This window comes from Aptenodytes patagonicus, chromosome 8, assembly GCF_965638725.1.
Source record: "Aptenodytes patagonicus chromosome 8, bAptPat1.pri.cur, whole genome shotgun sequence".
NCBI lineage: Eukaryota > Metazoa > Chordata > Aves > Sphenisciformes > Spheniscidae > Aptenodytes > Aptenodytes patagonicus.
Window position 1 is genome coordinate 7,422,288 of NC_134956.1, and position 16,708 is coordinate 7,438,995.

The 16,708-nt window shown below is 37.6% G+C and overlaps 1 protein-coding gene across 2 annotated transcripts in view; it reads right to left on the reverse strand.

The window, feature by feature from the left end:
* Positions 1 to 2,599: 2,599 nt before the first annotated feature.
* The window catches only part of NISCH (nischarin), a 32,431-nt gene continuing 18,322 nt past the window's right edge, over positions 2,600 to 16,708 (reverse strand). Inside the window, exons 10-21 of one of the 2 annotated variants that reach the window (XM_076346183.1) lie at positions 16,319 to 16,504; positions 15,988 to 16,116; positions 15,424 to 15,537; positions 14,479 to 14,587; positions 11,889 to 12,010; positions 10,942 to 10,997; positions 9,091 to 10,407; positions 8,480 to 8,654; positions 7,079 to 7,232; positions 6,349 to 6,477; positions 5,234 to 5,395; positions 2,600 to 3,994 (exon numbers count right to left, since the gene is read on the reverse strand). In XM_076346183.1, coding sequence (XP_076202298.1) covers positions 3,366 to 3,994; positions 5,234 to 5,395; positions 6,349 to 6,477; positions 7,079 to 7,232; positions 8,480 to 8,654; positions 9,091 to 10,407; positions 10,942 to 10,997; positions 11,889 to 12,010; positions 14,479 to 14,587; positions 15,424 to 15,537; positions 15,988 to 16,116; positions 16,319 to 16,504 — 3,282 coding nt within the window. In that variant the 3' untranslated portion in view covers positions 2,600 to 3,365. Of the gene's footprint in view, positions 3,995 to 5,233; positions 5,396 to 6,348; positions 6,478 to 7,078; positions 7,233 to 8,479; positions 8,655 to 9,090; positions 10,408 to 10,941; positions 10,998 to 11,888; positions 12,011 to 14,470; positions 14,588 to 15,423; positions 15,538 to 15,987; positions 16,117 to 16,318; positions 16,505 to 16,708 lie in introns of those variants that run through there. The other variant, XM_076346184.1, reaches the window with a different exon arrangement.

Genomic DNA, 16,708 nt, shown 5'->3' on the forward strand with positions numbered 1-16,708 from the left:
AATAATTGCATGGGTCTTCCTAGGGTGGCACACATCTACAACAGCTGCAAAGCCAGAATATGGAAGTCTAAGATGGTTTAGGAAATACTTCCCTGAAAAACATCTCCCCACCTGCCTACGCATGCATCTGGTCATAACTTTAGCTTCTTAGATATTGTCTTAATGTTGAACAAGGGTTGGAAGCTGTAAGAGGTCTGAATGTAAAGGATTACTAAAGAAATAGAAATACATACGCAGGGTTTCATAGCACTCTTGCAAAAAGAGAGGAATAAAACAGTCTTGATTTCTGTGACCACAACTGCTTACAAAGCTAATTCATTTGGCAGAACTTTCTGTAGAAACTAATTGTGGAAATCGCTGAGAAATCTTTATGAAATAATCAGACCACTCATAAAGTTCAAGATGAAGGATTGTGCGTTTTCAAGGAAAACTCATTTAAATAAATCCCTACATTTAGAAACAAAAGATTGCATTAGAATTAGACAATAAAGACGACAGGCTGGTGCTGAGGAATGACAGTGAATAAAATTTTTCAGCTTAACATTGCACTTAAATGAACAGAAATTTTCACCAGCAAAGCACCGTACCTCCAGCAGGTTTTAGCACAGGCAAAAGAGCAGGGGATCAGATATCTGGTGGCAGAAGAGGGGGGGATTTCTTGTTTTGGGTTTGGTTGGGTTGTTTGTTGGGTTTTTTTTCCTGGTAAAAACAAACAGGAGCTAAAGCGTCAGGGAAGACACTTTACTTTGCATAGCCCATGCTTCACCTGGCAGGGTAGAAAACATCATTCATTGAAAAAATGCCCTGAAAATAAACAATTTTGATAGCACCATAGATGAGATACTTAATGGAAGAATCAAGAAATACTGCAGGACTTATCTAACGAATTATTGAACATTTCATTAATCTTAAAATGTGATCAGTGTTTACCAAGATCTCAAGGGGGAATTGTACCTGTTTCCTGGATTAATAATCTGATCCAAAGGGACAGATTTAATGTTTTAAACAGCTGTGGACTTAAAAGAATTTCAAGTTTAATCACAGCTGCATTTTGCTGCAATAAAATCTGAAGAGACCTTGACTGCCCAAACTATGTAACAAGCAGGGGATTATCCTTGCTTATTCTAATACATGATTCTATGATATGCACTGTGTATTAAAATACATTTGAACAGTTGGGCTTTACAAAGGATGCTTAGAAACAGAACTCAGGTCTACCTCAAGCACAAAGCTTCCCCCAGGACAGGCCTTGCAAATAAGATGGAAGCAGGGTTGACTTATCCAGAAACAAGTATAACCCCTAGCATGAGAGGCAGAGATAACTATTCATGTTGGCTCAAATCCTAGGCAGTTCCACAGGACTCATTAGAGATTCCCGTTGCATTCACTTAAACCATAAACCATATTGCAAATGATCTGTTCATCTGGTCAGTTCTCAAATGCTTGCAGATCAGACTATTTGAGTTGCCACAGGCTCCTCTTAAGTGTTACCTACGAGAATTACAAATAAGTAATTAAGAGTTACTTCAGAAAGAACTAATGAAGACCTAAGCTTTTAATTATTTTATCCCTAGGATTTTTATTTTAGAATTTAGTTTTTTCTACCTAATGACAATTAACCTTAAACAAACATAAGTATCCTTGAGATTCCAGGGAATAGATGATCTCCAAAGTACAGGAAAATTTAGCTTTCCCCAAAAGCCTACAGTACCTACCTTAATTGTTCAGTTTGGTCTAGGCTTGAGAGGGGCTAGGTTTCCTCTGCTAAACTGTAAAACAGAGCAGCACTCAAGTAATGCTCCTCACCTCTTTGGTTCCTTAGGGAAGTCCACCGTATCCTGCAACACTATTTGACTTTGGCTTCCTGTGTCTTTGTCATCCTTGCACTCACTGCAACATTCCTGGCATCTGGAGCCCAAAGAGCACAGCTAAGCTCCCCATCAGCATGGAAATATACTCCATGGAACCACCAAATTCCCAGTGCCACTGTGGACTTGCCATTCTTGGAGAAAACTCGTAACTTGTTTGGACCAGGTCCTGAACAATCTGTTTGAAGTTTGCCCTGTTCCGAGCTTGACTGTTGGACCTCCAGAGGTCTCTTCCAACCTAAAATTTTCTGTTTTTTTAAGGAGCATCAGTTTTAAGCAACATCAGCTGGCACGTGTATCAAAACTGTCCTTCCCTTCTTAATCCCAGTGGACATAGAACAGTCTTTTTCAAAGTCTCAGTATTTGTCTTCATAATAGTGAGTAAGGATTTTACTGTCATGGGGGAAGCTAAAACTTGTTAGGCACGGTAATACTCAAGTTAAAGATGACAGCTTGGAAAGCAAATCCCTAATACCTGACGGAGAAGCACAAGTACTTGTAATAAATCCTCCTTAAATTGTGTTTAGAAGCTGCAGATCCTCAGTTTCCATGACTCAGCTCTATTTCTGGACCAGTACAAACTTGCTATAGTAGAATAAACTATTTTCGTCTTTCATCTTGCTGCATATTTCATACTTTACAATACACTCTAGAAACATAGTATGTGCTGAACTGCCATATGGTATCCTGCAAACACAAGATAAACTTGAATAAAGACAAGGCCAAAAGAAAACTGTCAAATTACACTTTATTTGTATTGACAAAATAGGCAAAAGAAAGACTTTGTGTTCAGAGATACAAATTCATTATTTGCTGACAAAACACTCATATACCCATGTTGGGTATTTCCACTTTCAAGACGATACTGAGCGGATCTTTAACAGGCAATTCTTCTTTATCCTAGGATAAGGAAAAAGAATGCCCATGAAACTAGTTTCATATGAAAATGTCACCTGCTTGTGGCTCAAATTTTACTGCTAAGTTCATGATTGGCAGCAAATAATTACATTTGGCCTCAAACAAAAACTTATATAAAACTGTAAGATCATTAAATAATAAGCATTAGCAGCATACCCAAAATACTTCTCGTACAAAGAACATTGCACTTGAACATACACAAGCATTTACCCTTATTTACACATTAGAATTTGTATAGAACAGCAAGACTGATATATACAGAAAAATAGCGGAAACCTTAACAGCCCTAGACAACAGCATATCTAGTGTTGACTCCTTAATTTTTCCATACAGTTTCCCAGGATGTCTCATGGTTTTTATCACTATATACTATTGCATAAAAAATAGACTTTACAAGAAGTTCAGTCCCCAGTTAACACTTCGGAATATTTCTAGGTACTATTAAATGTTCACTGCACTAGGGAGCAAGGGAGTCCAGGTCAGCTCCTTATTAAGAAAACAGAACTTGACAGGCGCTATCTATTTAAACACTGTGCTTTACCTTATAATAGACACTGAAATCACTTAGCTGTGCAATAATTACCCAGTGAGTTCCAAAGGCAGTTCCCTACCACACAAGATTTCCCACTGTCTTGCAAGCAATGAAATTAATTTCTCCCTGCTTTCTGCACTTGGGATAAAGATGTACCACTGGACCTCTCTGCTCCTGCTGCCTTCTTGTTTAGCATTTCCCTTTGGGGCTCTATCAGTTTCTCCAAAGTGATCCAGTGTTAAATTCTGCATCAGATCCTGATTCTGAACATCATCAAACACAAACGTGAGGGCCTGCGGATATGTCTGATAACCCATAAGTACTCTATCTAAATCCCGGATTCGTCTTCCATCTGCAAGCTGATACTTATCTCTCTTTGGTGGTTCCTTAGCAAATTCAGGTAGTGGGTAACTGATATAATCTTCATCAAAGAGGAACAAATCAGAGCTGGTTAATATAAGTGTTTTAGGTTGAAGCGAACTAGTGTTTTGGGCAGATCCTTCGACATGATTTACTTGAAATGCCAACACATACAGAAGGATGTTGAGGGACTGAAGATTAGTCAAACCATCCATCTTCTCTGCCACTAGAAAAGCAAGGTCCCCAATTTCCTCTTCATTTGGATAAATAAATTTTACTCTGCTAGAGTGAATCAGTTCATAATTCTCCATTTTTCCTGCAAGAAACATACATTATTATACTTCCATTTAGTATTATACAATACTTTCTTAATGCATTAGGATAAGCAACAACCTTTGACAGTTGGCTGCAGGTGGAAGAATTCAAGTTTTGTATCTATTCATATATGGTTTTACTTATATACAATATTGGAATAATTTTATTTGAATTGCAGATCTCTACTGGAGTCTCTCTTGCATTACCAACATACTTTTCTGCAAATTTCTAACCACATAACTAGTTCAGGGCAATGGCAGAAGAGGTTAAAGGAAGTACAGCTGGATTCTCATATCAGAGAGTAGCCACCTCTCTACCCGCTGACGTCCTCTGCCTCCTTCCCACTCCCCAGTTCTGAACTCACAGGAAGCATTATCAGATTACTGAACACAAACAAAACCCCTGCTTCTTTTAAGCAGACAGAAAAGGCAGAAATTAAAACAAAAAAAGAAAAAGAAGACTCTACATGAATTGATTTTATAACCCTACTGGATGAGCACATTCCTCTGCTCCATGCTACATTCTGGAGTGGCAGGAGGTGACACTGCAGTCCTTCACTCCCTGTAAGTCTTGAAATACAACGTAAAGCTTGAAGGAAGCATGCCTGCTTTTTTCACATAAATCAATTGGTCTAATAAAAGATATGACTTCCCACCAAACCTTAAACTTTTTGGGCTTACACAGCTTCTCCTTAAAACAGTAACAATAACAATCATTCTTCAGGAAAATGCCATTTTATTTCGTGCCTTCAACTGGCTTCAGAATTCTAAGCAAAAATGTTTCACTTGATATTGGCATTGAACCTAATACACCTTAAAAAAAGTCTAGTTTTCACTTCACTACATTCTCACAGAATGACAGGATTCTTTTATTTGACCAAGTGAGGAAAAATGTAACCTTCAGACTTTGTTACCTTCACTGTTCTTTGATGACTTACAAGACTTCATAGGTTAGGCTGAAACTTGCAGTGGGAGCTACACTAGTACACCCCTGAAAATACTGTATAGGAAGTGCTGTTTCTGCTGGACTCAAGAAGCCATCACTAACTTCACATGCGCAAGACTGTTTATATTTAACAATTCCATTCAGATAAGGCACATGTAAGAATTAAAGTCAGGGAGTTTGGTTAAAGTATCAAATAGGAAACAATTGATGCCTAAATTTCCCTCAAAAGAGTTTTTAATCAGTACACTTTAGATGATGCCCAAATAACTCATGACATGTAGAAAAGACCACTTACCTGTGTTTTTACTCCCAAATTCAGAGTAGAAGTCTTTATCTACTGGTTCAGGTGAAGGTGTACGTGCAAGCAATGTCAGAACAGCCATAAGCTGCTGTATGAAGGTGTGAGTGTTGTAACTGTCTCTTGTCAGGCAGGTGACTATATGATCTGCAGAATGTCCTGAAAAGAAGACAGAATATAAACCACTCACAAATCTGTATGTGACATTATCATAATTTCTTCAAGCAACATACAGCTGTCACCAAAAAAGATTTATTGCAAGGATTATTTTTTGTGAAAACACACATCATTATTCAGAAAGCTTTCAAATCCTTGGAAAAGAATAATAGAATCCTTACAAATCCCTCAAAAATAAAGAATTTAATTCAAGAGAAATTATAATATGATGTACACTTACGATTTAACTGTTTGACTATTGCTACAGGGGTTCACCCTTATTATCATCTATTATTACAATTTATCTTACAGAAAAAACTGCCCTCAGTTTTCTTTGTGAACTTGTTATATGTAAGGTCACTTTAAATCATTTCCACAAGGGAAGTTTCCCCCCTGCATCGAGATCTCAACACAATTAGAAGACATTTTAGAACACAGGAATGTATGGCTCACATGTAGTGGGACTCTGAGGCAAAACACCAGCCCAGAAACTTTACCCACGTTATTTCCATTAAATTTTAAGTTGACATCATTACCTTTGATAAACTTCAAGGCCTCATTTTCCATCCAAAGAGTCAACCATCAACTATGCATTTTGCAATGTGGACAGTATCTTGATTTTACTCTTTATTGCAAGCCAAAGCCTCTGAACAACAAGAAAGTCTTTAGATTTCCCTTTTGATGTGTCATTAAGACAGGAGAATTTTTAAAAGCACTTTTGGGACCAATTAATTCATTGATATTAAGCTTCCCAGTTACCTCAATTACAAGATGTTGCAATACAGTATTATCAGCCTACTGGTACAGCACCATCAGTGTTACATTAACTTAATTTCTTTTCAGAAAAAGAAGCAACAAAATATACTCTTCCATCTCACCAATAAAATAAAGACAGGTATCCATCTAGGACAAGACAAAATAGAACTGGAAAAACTTAAAGCACAAGATGTACTCACCAGTAATTCGGAAGTATTGGTCAAACAGGCCAACATTTACTGACTGCAGGTCATTAAGTTTTAGCACAAAGCAGCAAGAGAGGTGGAAAGAACTATTTTCACAATCTGAGTTTTCTTTGTTCCAAAAATCTGTTGAAAAATGATATATGATAAAAAAGTCAAAAGAAAAAATGAATCTTCTTCCCATAAGAATAATTTTCATATTAAAATCTTGTACCTATATCACACTTGAAGGAAGAAATTAGGAAGAAGGTGGGAATAGTGGCTAATACGTTCTCAAGCAACAAATACAACCAAATCTCCTTGTTAGCAGCATTTCTTGAAGTAGCCATCACATCAGATTTAAATCAGCAGATGCATTAACAAACCACTCACATGAATTGAATGCACACCATGAGTTTCATTACCATTCACTTACCATTTTGGTTATGAAAGGGCCTTTAGCTGCCCAGGTGATGCTAGGGACTATGAAATGACATCTGCAAAAAGCATGGATACAATGGCACATGGAAGGGTCTGTTTGAGAAGCAGCCATGACTCAAGACCCTGTTTTTTTGAACATAAAAGCCTCACGCAAGTACTCTGCACATGGCAAACTGCGCCACCACTCTCCCTCAACTAGGAGGTCCAAGTAAGAGTACCGACCAAAACTGGTACTTAAGCTGAAGACAAACACGCAGACAGGAACTAATTTGGTAACCTTATTAAAGGATCAAAATAGCTATCTTACCTGACTGGTGCTCATCAGCATGAATGAAAGAATCATCCAACAGAAAGTAAATAGCTTTTGTTGAGAGAAGCACACAAGCCATCACTTCCACATTGGGAGTCTTGTAAAACAGAACTGAAGACCACATGAGATGTCTCAACTCCTCATTTTCCACCTAAGATGTAAATTGTATTTCATAAATCACTTGCACACTGATATTTCAGATAGTTTCATCATCTTAGAGGCAACTTTAGACTACTAGAAAAACAATTTCAAAGTCAAGTATCCTACCATGCTATAGTCAAAGAGCAGAAGTTCACCTCAAAGCTGCTAAACACAGCAGCTTTGAGGTAAACACAATAGCGGTCTACTGAAAATGTCTTTTGTTTATAGAAGAAAATTATTTTTCTGTTGTGGTCTAATTGTTTCTTGTTTTCTGACCAAAACTAGAAAAGAAAAAACATCTAGTGCACAAGACAGACTTCCTAGAACAGACACTGCAGCCAAAATTTTAATCAACAGATGAGCAGTGCCTTCCCAAGCCTCAACAAGTCTACTGAGCCTTCAGATGCTACTGAGGGGTTGGATTCAAAGATCCTTGAGAGAGGACAGAAGCACAGCTTGCCACTGCAGCTGCTGTTCCAACTACACATCTTCCCAGCTTCTAGCTTGATGAGCTTACTGTGAATCCTCAAGTGAGTGACCTGCTTTCTTTATCAGCTTCTCCTGATGTAAAAAGAGAAGCAAAACTTATAACTTGTGCTTACTTAAAAGATTTGGAAGTGAGGTAAGGGAATAAAAAAAAGTTTCTATTCCTCGGTAATCTTTTCAATTGTCATTTGTACTCAGACCACAATGATTTAATCACTTAAAAAGCCACATCATGAATTTAAAGGTAAGATTTGTACTTTTAAATCTGATGTTCCCAACACAGACTATAAATCTGTTATTCAGAAATTACGTTTATCTGCTCATGTTTCTGGAGCCCCTACAGCCATGCGCATGTTATGTAGTATTCATGTACCCATAATAGACAAAGGAGTCAGGACACTTATTTATTGATTTAGCTAGATACTATCACAAAATAATTCCACTCCAGTAATTTTCTTTCCTTTTGCCACTTTAAAGAAAAAAGAGGAACATTCTTGGAGTAATCATATCTTCAAGACATACACTAATAAATATACTCTCCTGTTCTGCACCAAGGATCCTGAAGGCAAAGTATGCCTGGTAGGATCCCAATCGCTGTAGCAGGGAACCCAAAATGGAGTAACACAAACAGGTTTTTGACCAAAACGCTTCCAGGTTTCACAGAGCCTAACTCTTGTTTTCAAATTTGATCAGGAAAGTTCTTTTTAAACTATTGTCTAGTACTGAAAGGCCACAAGGCATCTTTTTATACACCTGGGCTAGGTACAATACCTCTGCAATGTTGCCATGGAAAAACTCAACTAGGGCATTTCCTTTCAGCCCAGCCACATACTGCAGAGACACAGAAACCTGAAGGTGAACAGGAATCTGGTTATCTTCCGTTATCTTCTGCATAAGAAATTCAGATGGATATAAAGATGACAGCGTCAGATGAGGCTTGCAAAAGCTAGAAGAGATCCAGAAAACACATTAAATCAAAATTTAAGGAAATGCACAGCTCTTCCCCTATAAAAATTAGTACTTTATATTTCATTCAGAAATTAGGAACAGGCAACTTCTATTCTTAATAGTTTACTTTAAATGATTTCTCTTGAGCATAGCTGTCAATCTGCCACAACCTAAGCCTGCAAGCACATGAAATAGGAAGTCTCCTTCCACAAGAAAACACATTTTATGTTGCAACCATAAAACAAAACAGAAACAAATAGAAAAGGTAGACAGGTACAGCCCAGGCTAACCATTCACACATACTACAGACTACCAGAATGAAAAAGTACTTCAATACTACAGGCCAAAAACAATTACAACAACAACGGTACACACACTGGCTAGGCCACATTAACTTCAGCACCATGCAACAGATCTTTTATGGGAATTGTTACCTTGCTGACTGACCATGTCTGTTTGCCTCCACAACATGATTTCTTACAGCATCTGATTTGTTTGAAGCTTTGAAAATAATAATAGTCTTAACATCCTGCAGGAGTGTCCTTAAAAGACTGTAGATTCTTAGGAAGTGGAATTTCTCATGAGGTAGAACAAACACTGCTGTAACAAATCTGTATCCAACGACCAACTCCAGCACATGCCCATCCAAAAATGAACCCTTCTGCTGGATGGAACCATGAGTCGGATGCAACACAAGTGATGCTAACGGAATCCTATTCAGCTTAAATACACTTTCCAAGTCTTCTGTGCCTTCCCATTTACCTGGCAGTAAACTGAAATCCACCTTTACTATGTACAAATGCTGGGGTGTTAGAAATATCCAACACGGATGGACCACACAGGGACCCTGGTCAGAAGATTTATACACTGACGAATAAAGTGCAGAACACAAAGTATTTTTTGACCATTCTTTGTTATTGCCAGCTGACTCTGGTTGATGCAAGATTTTCTGAACGTTGGTTTTATTCCCATAAACAAGATATGTTGGGAAACAACCTTTTATTTCAACATCTTCTGCTGAAATGCAATTCACATCCATAAGCTGACAGAGAAATTCTTGGAGGTTTGCTTTTCCACAGTACAATGTGGAGCTTGGTAACACTGATGTGCAGTGTTGAGAGCAACACATATGTAAACAGGAATAAAAGTCTTGAAGATTCTGGGAGTCTGAAACAATAAACAAGCAGTTGTCACTGTTTCTCAGCTTCAGTGTTAAACAGATTTCTGGCAGGAGAAAGCCAAATTCTGTTAGATCAGTAAATGGAAAACACAGCGTTAATTTCAAGGCAGAAGAGATGTGCTGGCAATTTCCTCTCAATTCCTGCTGAGGAATCTCAAACACAGCTAGCATATCATCAGTCAAAACCAAACAGGAAGCAAACTGCCTGAGTCCTTTATGAATGTGAATAGAAAAACTCCAGAGAATTTTGACTATGTCAACACTCTCCACTGCTATGTTGTCAGATGACCGAGTATCTGAAGTAGTGCTGAACTCAAAGGTCTGATTTCCTTCATGAAGTCCCATTTCAAAATATCCATCTTCTTTGTCTGTGGTTCTGGAATCACCCAGAAGGCTTCCTTTATCCTCTGTAAAGGACAGGGGTGATCTCTGCACTGTCTGCACTATCAAGGCAGAAAGGTGCTGGATAAAATCTTGGTTTGTGGCAGTGTATGACATACAATTAAAAGGCAAGATGACGGTGTTACAGGGGTCAGGCACTGCACAGTGTTCTTCCTCTGAACGATCCAAACTTCAAAAGAGATAACAAGCCACAGTAAGTACAAGCTTGAGTTTAAAAACAGTCATAGCTACCTACAATTCATAGTGCTGCTTCTCAGAACTTTGATGTTTACTCTTGTTACTACAGTTAAGTCAGTGTAATTTTGTAAAACATCTTTGTACTGCACACAGCCATTGATTTTAAAGGCTGGTAGCATGTAACTCTATAGAAAGTAAAAACTAAAATGTTTAACTCATTTTCCATTTCCCAGCCCAAATAAGCATATCCTTATGAGTTAAAGCCCTTTATAATACAGCTATTGCTGGTTTTGAAACTACCAACTGCATGGTAGTTGGTACTACCAACTGGTAGTACCAGTTGAACCAGGGTTCAAAGGTTAAAAACACTTTACACCATGAAATTGATTTTGGTTGGAAAAATACCAGAGGCAGTATACAATGAAAGACCATTTTGCCCTAAAGGCCAGGTTTAAAAATGCAGCATTCACTGTTATTACCCAAAAGCTAACAAGGATTTAAGCCAGAACTTAGATATCTAGCTTACCACATATGATGACCGCTTCCATACTCTTTGCGTGAATCCAATAGAGAGGCAGGTGCCTAAGGAGAAGAAAACATCAGGAAGCTATCAACTACTTACAGCTGCTGTCAGACTTCAGCATACATGAAAAGCAAAGTTAATGTTGGCTCCCACTTTTTAAAGCTAGCCAACTCACTGCAAAATCCTGACTGTTGTACTCATGGGCAGCTGAACAGCTATCCTTTGAGGATCCTGAAACACTGTTTACTTTAGGTTGGGCATTCAATTAAGGCAGGAAGAGAATGAACTCTGCTGCTGACTTGAGAACAGATCCAACCTGTGACCCATAGACATTTCAGCACACTACAAATTTTTACCAAAGTAGTGTAAAGTGAGGCAGAAAGGTAAAGGAACTTGACAAAGACCAACTACACTGGTAGCAAAGGAAGAAATTCCCCCAAGTCTCACTGTCTCATTCCTTGAAGCCATGCACATGAAGAGTGTTTCCAATACGAGAAATGAAATCACAATACACAAGTTATCAAACAGGAGTTTGAAGGAGACAAATTAAGGCCATTACCTATTGACAGGGAGAAGGTTCTTCCACTCTACTAGCAAGAGAATCGCCTTCCAAAAAACAATATTGTAATAAGATAAGATAGGAGTCTTATACTCAGTATCTAAGTGGATATTAAATGATGTGATACTAATACTGGGTAAACATCTCGAAGTCATGACATAGTGACAACAATTCTCTGCAACCCTGGTAAACTTGGATCATGCATTTAATTTACAAGGTGGATCAACCCCTTCACTGAAATTTGGGGCTACCTCCTTTTCCATTATAATAGCTCTGAGAATCAAAAAACCTTTGCTACAGATTACTATGATAACAGAAGTTTAAAATCAGAAATAAGCTTGCAAAAACACTTTTAAAAATACCATAAAATAAACAGAAGGATGGCAATTACCTGATTTTTACATCTGGAGTCTGGTATTTCAAAGCATCTCTGGGGAACTGTATGGTCTGTAGGAGTCGAACCACTGGATTGCAAAAAACTGCTGGCTAGGACTGTTTCTTCACAAATTATTTCTAGAACAAATATAAACAGCTCTTAAAATCACTGAAATAAAACCAAAATGAATGTCTAATAGTATCTGCCAAACAAGTGGCATTAAAATTGTATAATCAAGATCTGACCATAAATCATTAAAGCTAAAGGATATCTTCACATAATAGCCAGGACAAAACAAAAGCAGGTAGAGTTTTAGCGTTGTAGTATTCTCTCAAACTTCTGTAGGCTTCAAGTGAACAAGTACAGTATCAGTGTAAAACCTTCAACTACAGTCAGAAGGTCTGGTCCCTCAAATGCCACTCCAGACAATTATCTCGCCTTATTTGGAACCTTTTTGATGGGTTCAAAGCTGAATCATCAGCAAAAACTTACCGTAAGTGCATATAAGCCAACATTCTCAGGGACATTTGACTTTTTGCCTGTTTGGTATTCACAGCATTGCACCGACACAACAGAGCAAATAAATTTTCAGTATTACCACTGAGCCAGCCAGCCAGCTCAAGTATGTAAATGTGCAAATAAACAACAGAATTAAAAAGTGGATATGTTTCTGGCTTGAGCATAAGAACTCCTGTATGTATCTTTCTGGATTGATGGTAAAGTTTAGTAGATTACATCAAACCATCTCATAGTCAGAGGAAACACAAGAGGTATTTATTACTTTAACAAAATACTGTGTTAGCAAGAAGGAAACTCAAATTGACAGGAAAAACGGAACATGACAGCATTATTTTTGGTTTTCTGTTTCCTATATAAATATTTAATCTTTTCCATAAGCCATTTGCCAGTGACATTTAATTTGAATAATATGTTACGGAAACAGATGGTGTCTAGAAAAACTGCAGAGAAAACAATTCATAGAAATAGCATATCAGGAAATTAATTCCATTATTCATGATTTAAGGTCTAACAGTGAAACTAATTGCCTAGCATATTTCCATTTTTTTAAATAGATTTCTCAAAATCAGTATTTTGAAAACAGCCCTTGATAGCTAGATATGTAGCAAATAATCAATTTTTATTGTTAAAGCTGAGAAATAGCCTGCCCTAGTCCTCACATTTTCCCATTATTTATAAAAGCCTTCCCAAAGATTTTACTAAAGGAACCTTATGGAAAAGGACTACAGTAAATAAATGTTGAATCTTATACCAGTCTTTCTATAAAATTCCCAAGTACTTCAGAAAGAAAGATCTAGATTTTTTTTTTTCTCCCAAGACTCATTTGCTCCTAAACATTTACTGTAATAGAAAAAGACTATTGACGAGTAACTTTTAAACAGTCACAGTGATTGCTAGCATGCATTTTTACAGCTAGTCCTGTATAAAACTGCAGGTTGTTAGATAGACAAGCTGTCTCAATCCTGTAACTTAAATGCTTAATACTTTAAAGCAAGCATTGACTTCATTTCGGAAAAACTAGCATTTTATCTGCAGATGAAGAGTGATCTAGAAGGGCTACAAAGGCAAATGAAGTACATAGATATAGATTTAGTTGTTATTTAAGTTGTCTGTCCTTCAATAAAATGCTGTCACAACAATTTCATTTTTATAGAGTGAACTAAGAAACCTCTACTGATTTTGCAGAAATCACAGCAATGGACTTTTTTCAAAGATCAAGCTTTTCAGGAATGTTTCTCCCCCATGCACCAATCCACCGATTTATTGGGAAGAGTAAGCTGTTCCACCCTGAATTATTGAGAATATAATCCCTGCTCTTTTAAATGGTTACAAAGTCTTCTCCCACTATTCGTATCCTACTGCACTTAAAGTTTTCAATCAGGCAAAAGCCAAAAAAAGGTATCTATCTCTTCAGTCACAAATGAATATTCACATAAGACAGTCCTATGGGCTCCTGTAAAAGATGAAAGATAAGCCATTCTTCTAAGTTCCTAATGCAACAGGCACGCTTATTTGAAACATACAGTAAAAATAATTTTCAGGTAAGGTCAGCGGGTGCTTTAGAGCACAACAGATGTGCTGAAATCACAGGCTCAGCCAGAGCACTAAATCCCACAACTGCCTTTTACTCATGTCCCTTTTCTGTCTTCGTTCTGGTTCGACAGAAATGCAGCTCTTGCAAAAAAGCAATAATGGAACAGATGCCGCTTGACCTCCCATTTTGCAGACCAAGAACAGGTAGAGAAGCAATTTGAAAACATGTCTATACATGCCATGGTTTTCCATTAAGGCATGTATCTAAACCAGGAAAAGATACATAGTCCTCTGCTGGTGATTTCTGCAGGATGATGCAGTAAAAGAAGTCCTGTACCCAAACTTCCACTACAGTTAATTAACACTACGGTGAACAACAGGCCAGTTTTGCTGACCACATACAACTTCCACTTTCTAAGCCAATACTACCAGGTCTTTCTGCTTTGTCTTAATAAGCCCTATATCCATGCACATAATATTCATGTATATCAATGCAGCTTAGAAAAGCAGAACCAAGAGGCTCAGCCCAGCAGCACGATACATACATGATTACCTTGGCTGGAGCTGACAGGACGAGGCAGAGAGGGAGAGCAAGGACGAACAGTAAGAGAAGAACAGTTTGATTTGGAGCTGGCAGCAGTGAGCCTGGAGTCCTCACTGATCTAATAAAGAAAGTACGCAGTGATTAAAGAAAAAAACCTAAATACATAGGACACATTAGATCCTGAACTAAAATAAGTCTACACAAGCTTTCTCAATTTTAGTAAAAGGAAAGTTAGTGCCAGCTTTTTTTTGGGGGGGGTGGTGGTGGTTGGAGGGGGCATGGGGTGGTGTGTGTCACATCCTCTGAAGTTTCTATTTTCACACTAAGTGGAATTCCACTAAGAATTCATTTAGAGAAGTCATTCTGATCACCGACTAATCACTGTATTGACAAAACTAGCAGTGAGTTTCACAAACCACAAGAGAATGAAAACAGGATTTCTACACTGTATCACAACAGGTTCTGATAATAAGTTTATTACCAAAACAAGACTAACCAGCTACACAGCACACAGACACACGAGAGAAGGCAAGGAGGATTCAGATTTCTGATTCTTTCCCACTAAATACCCACAAGAAGAAAGTTTGGGAAAGTCATTTCAGTGCTCTACAACACAAGCAGTAAAATCACAACTCTGCAATACTTGTACAAGATGTAAAATATGGCTGTTAAAGTCAACTGCATATTCATGGTGTACACCATTAAGTCATTTTATCTTTTCCTCCTGCTTCCTTTCTCCCAAGCCAGCACAAAAAGGAAAGTCAGATAATTACTGAAATTACATTGAAAACTAAATAGGAAAAAGATGCAACGTTAAAAGTTCATACCACATTAAAGCACAAAGAAAGCGTAAAAACTTTAGTGCTAAGGAAAGCTTCATGAATTCCACTTAGATCTAATTTGTAGAAGTCTTTTCATATGCAGCACGTTCTACTCCTCTCACAGCAAACTCACCTTTTTATCAGAGTTGCTCAGTTTGTATTTCACCTCCTTTGCTTTTTGAATAGCTTTTAGCACTTCCACAGTGTCTAGTTCCTTTTCTGTGGTAACAATGTTATCCAAGCAGACCTAAAAAATGTTAAAACATCTAAAAATACTGAAAACAAGGCAGCTCTGCAATTTATTTTTCTTAATGTAATAATCAAAAATTATCTTACCTTAATGCAAACTATGTGCATCTTTGTAACCATTACACAAAAACAATTGTCACATTAGACCTTGCTCTAACATATGAATTTAATGCAAACTCAGAAATGCTGGGTAAGCTTAGCACCCTTTTAAGCACAACTGTGTTTCAATATTAACATACTGTTACCCAATGAAGACAGGGTAAACTTTCATTTAGATCCAGGAGCATAGTCGAATAATGTTAATACAGTTTCATTCTCTACAGATCTTCTCCAATGCACACTAAAAACTCATCAGGTTTTTAGAACATTCGCACTGCTTTCCTCACCAGGCTTTAAAAAAGATTTTTTCAAGTGCCAGCTTCAAAGGAAGAAGTACACCGTGGCTTACCTCTGAGGCCCTGTCCCCAAACTGAGCAAGTACTTTGGTCCGGTAATCGGGGATGATGCTCAACGGATTGCTGGATAAGACCACCTTTTCTAGGCATGGGAGGTTTCCTATATTTTTTACTTCATCAATCTGAAAGTTTTTGAATAAAAGGATGAATGTAGATTGGCTAAATGAAACTGAGCATACAGACTGAGCATTTCTTGCATAAATTATATACATAACGATAACCAGGAAAAATCGCTACAGCCACTTTTATTTATTTGCAGTTTTACCCACTAAAAGAAATTGCTTGTGATCTAAAGCACAATTCGACACAGAAATCAACAGTTACCTGTTCTATTTTGTTGTTGCTCAGATCCAAGTTGACTAATGAGTACAGTTTGTTAAGACCACACAGCCTTTCCAGCTGATTTCCTGCTAAATTCAGAGTTTTGATGTTTCCCAGTTTTGTGTGAACACCTTCTAGTGATGTAAGCTTGTTGTAGGATAAGTCCAGATGAACAAGGTTGTAAAGATGCTACAAAAAGCACAGAAAATCCATGTCATACACCACTTCATTAAAATTAAACAGTTTCAAAGACATTGTATTACGGCTTGCTCATTTTTTTGTGCAACTGTGTTTTCATGCTGGACACTGCCTAGCATGAAAAACATGACATGAAATTATTCATTACACAGGTTCAAGCTTGTAGAAAGAGAACTTCATCAACTGCATTTTTAC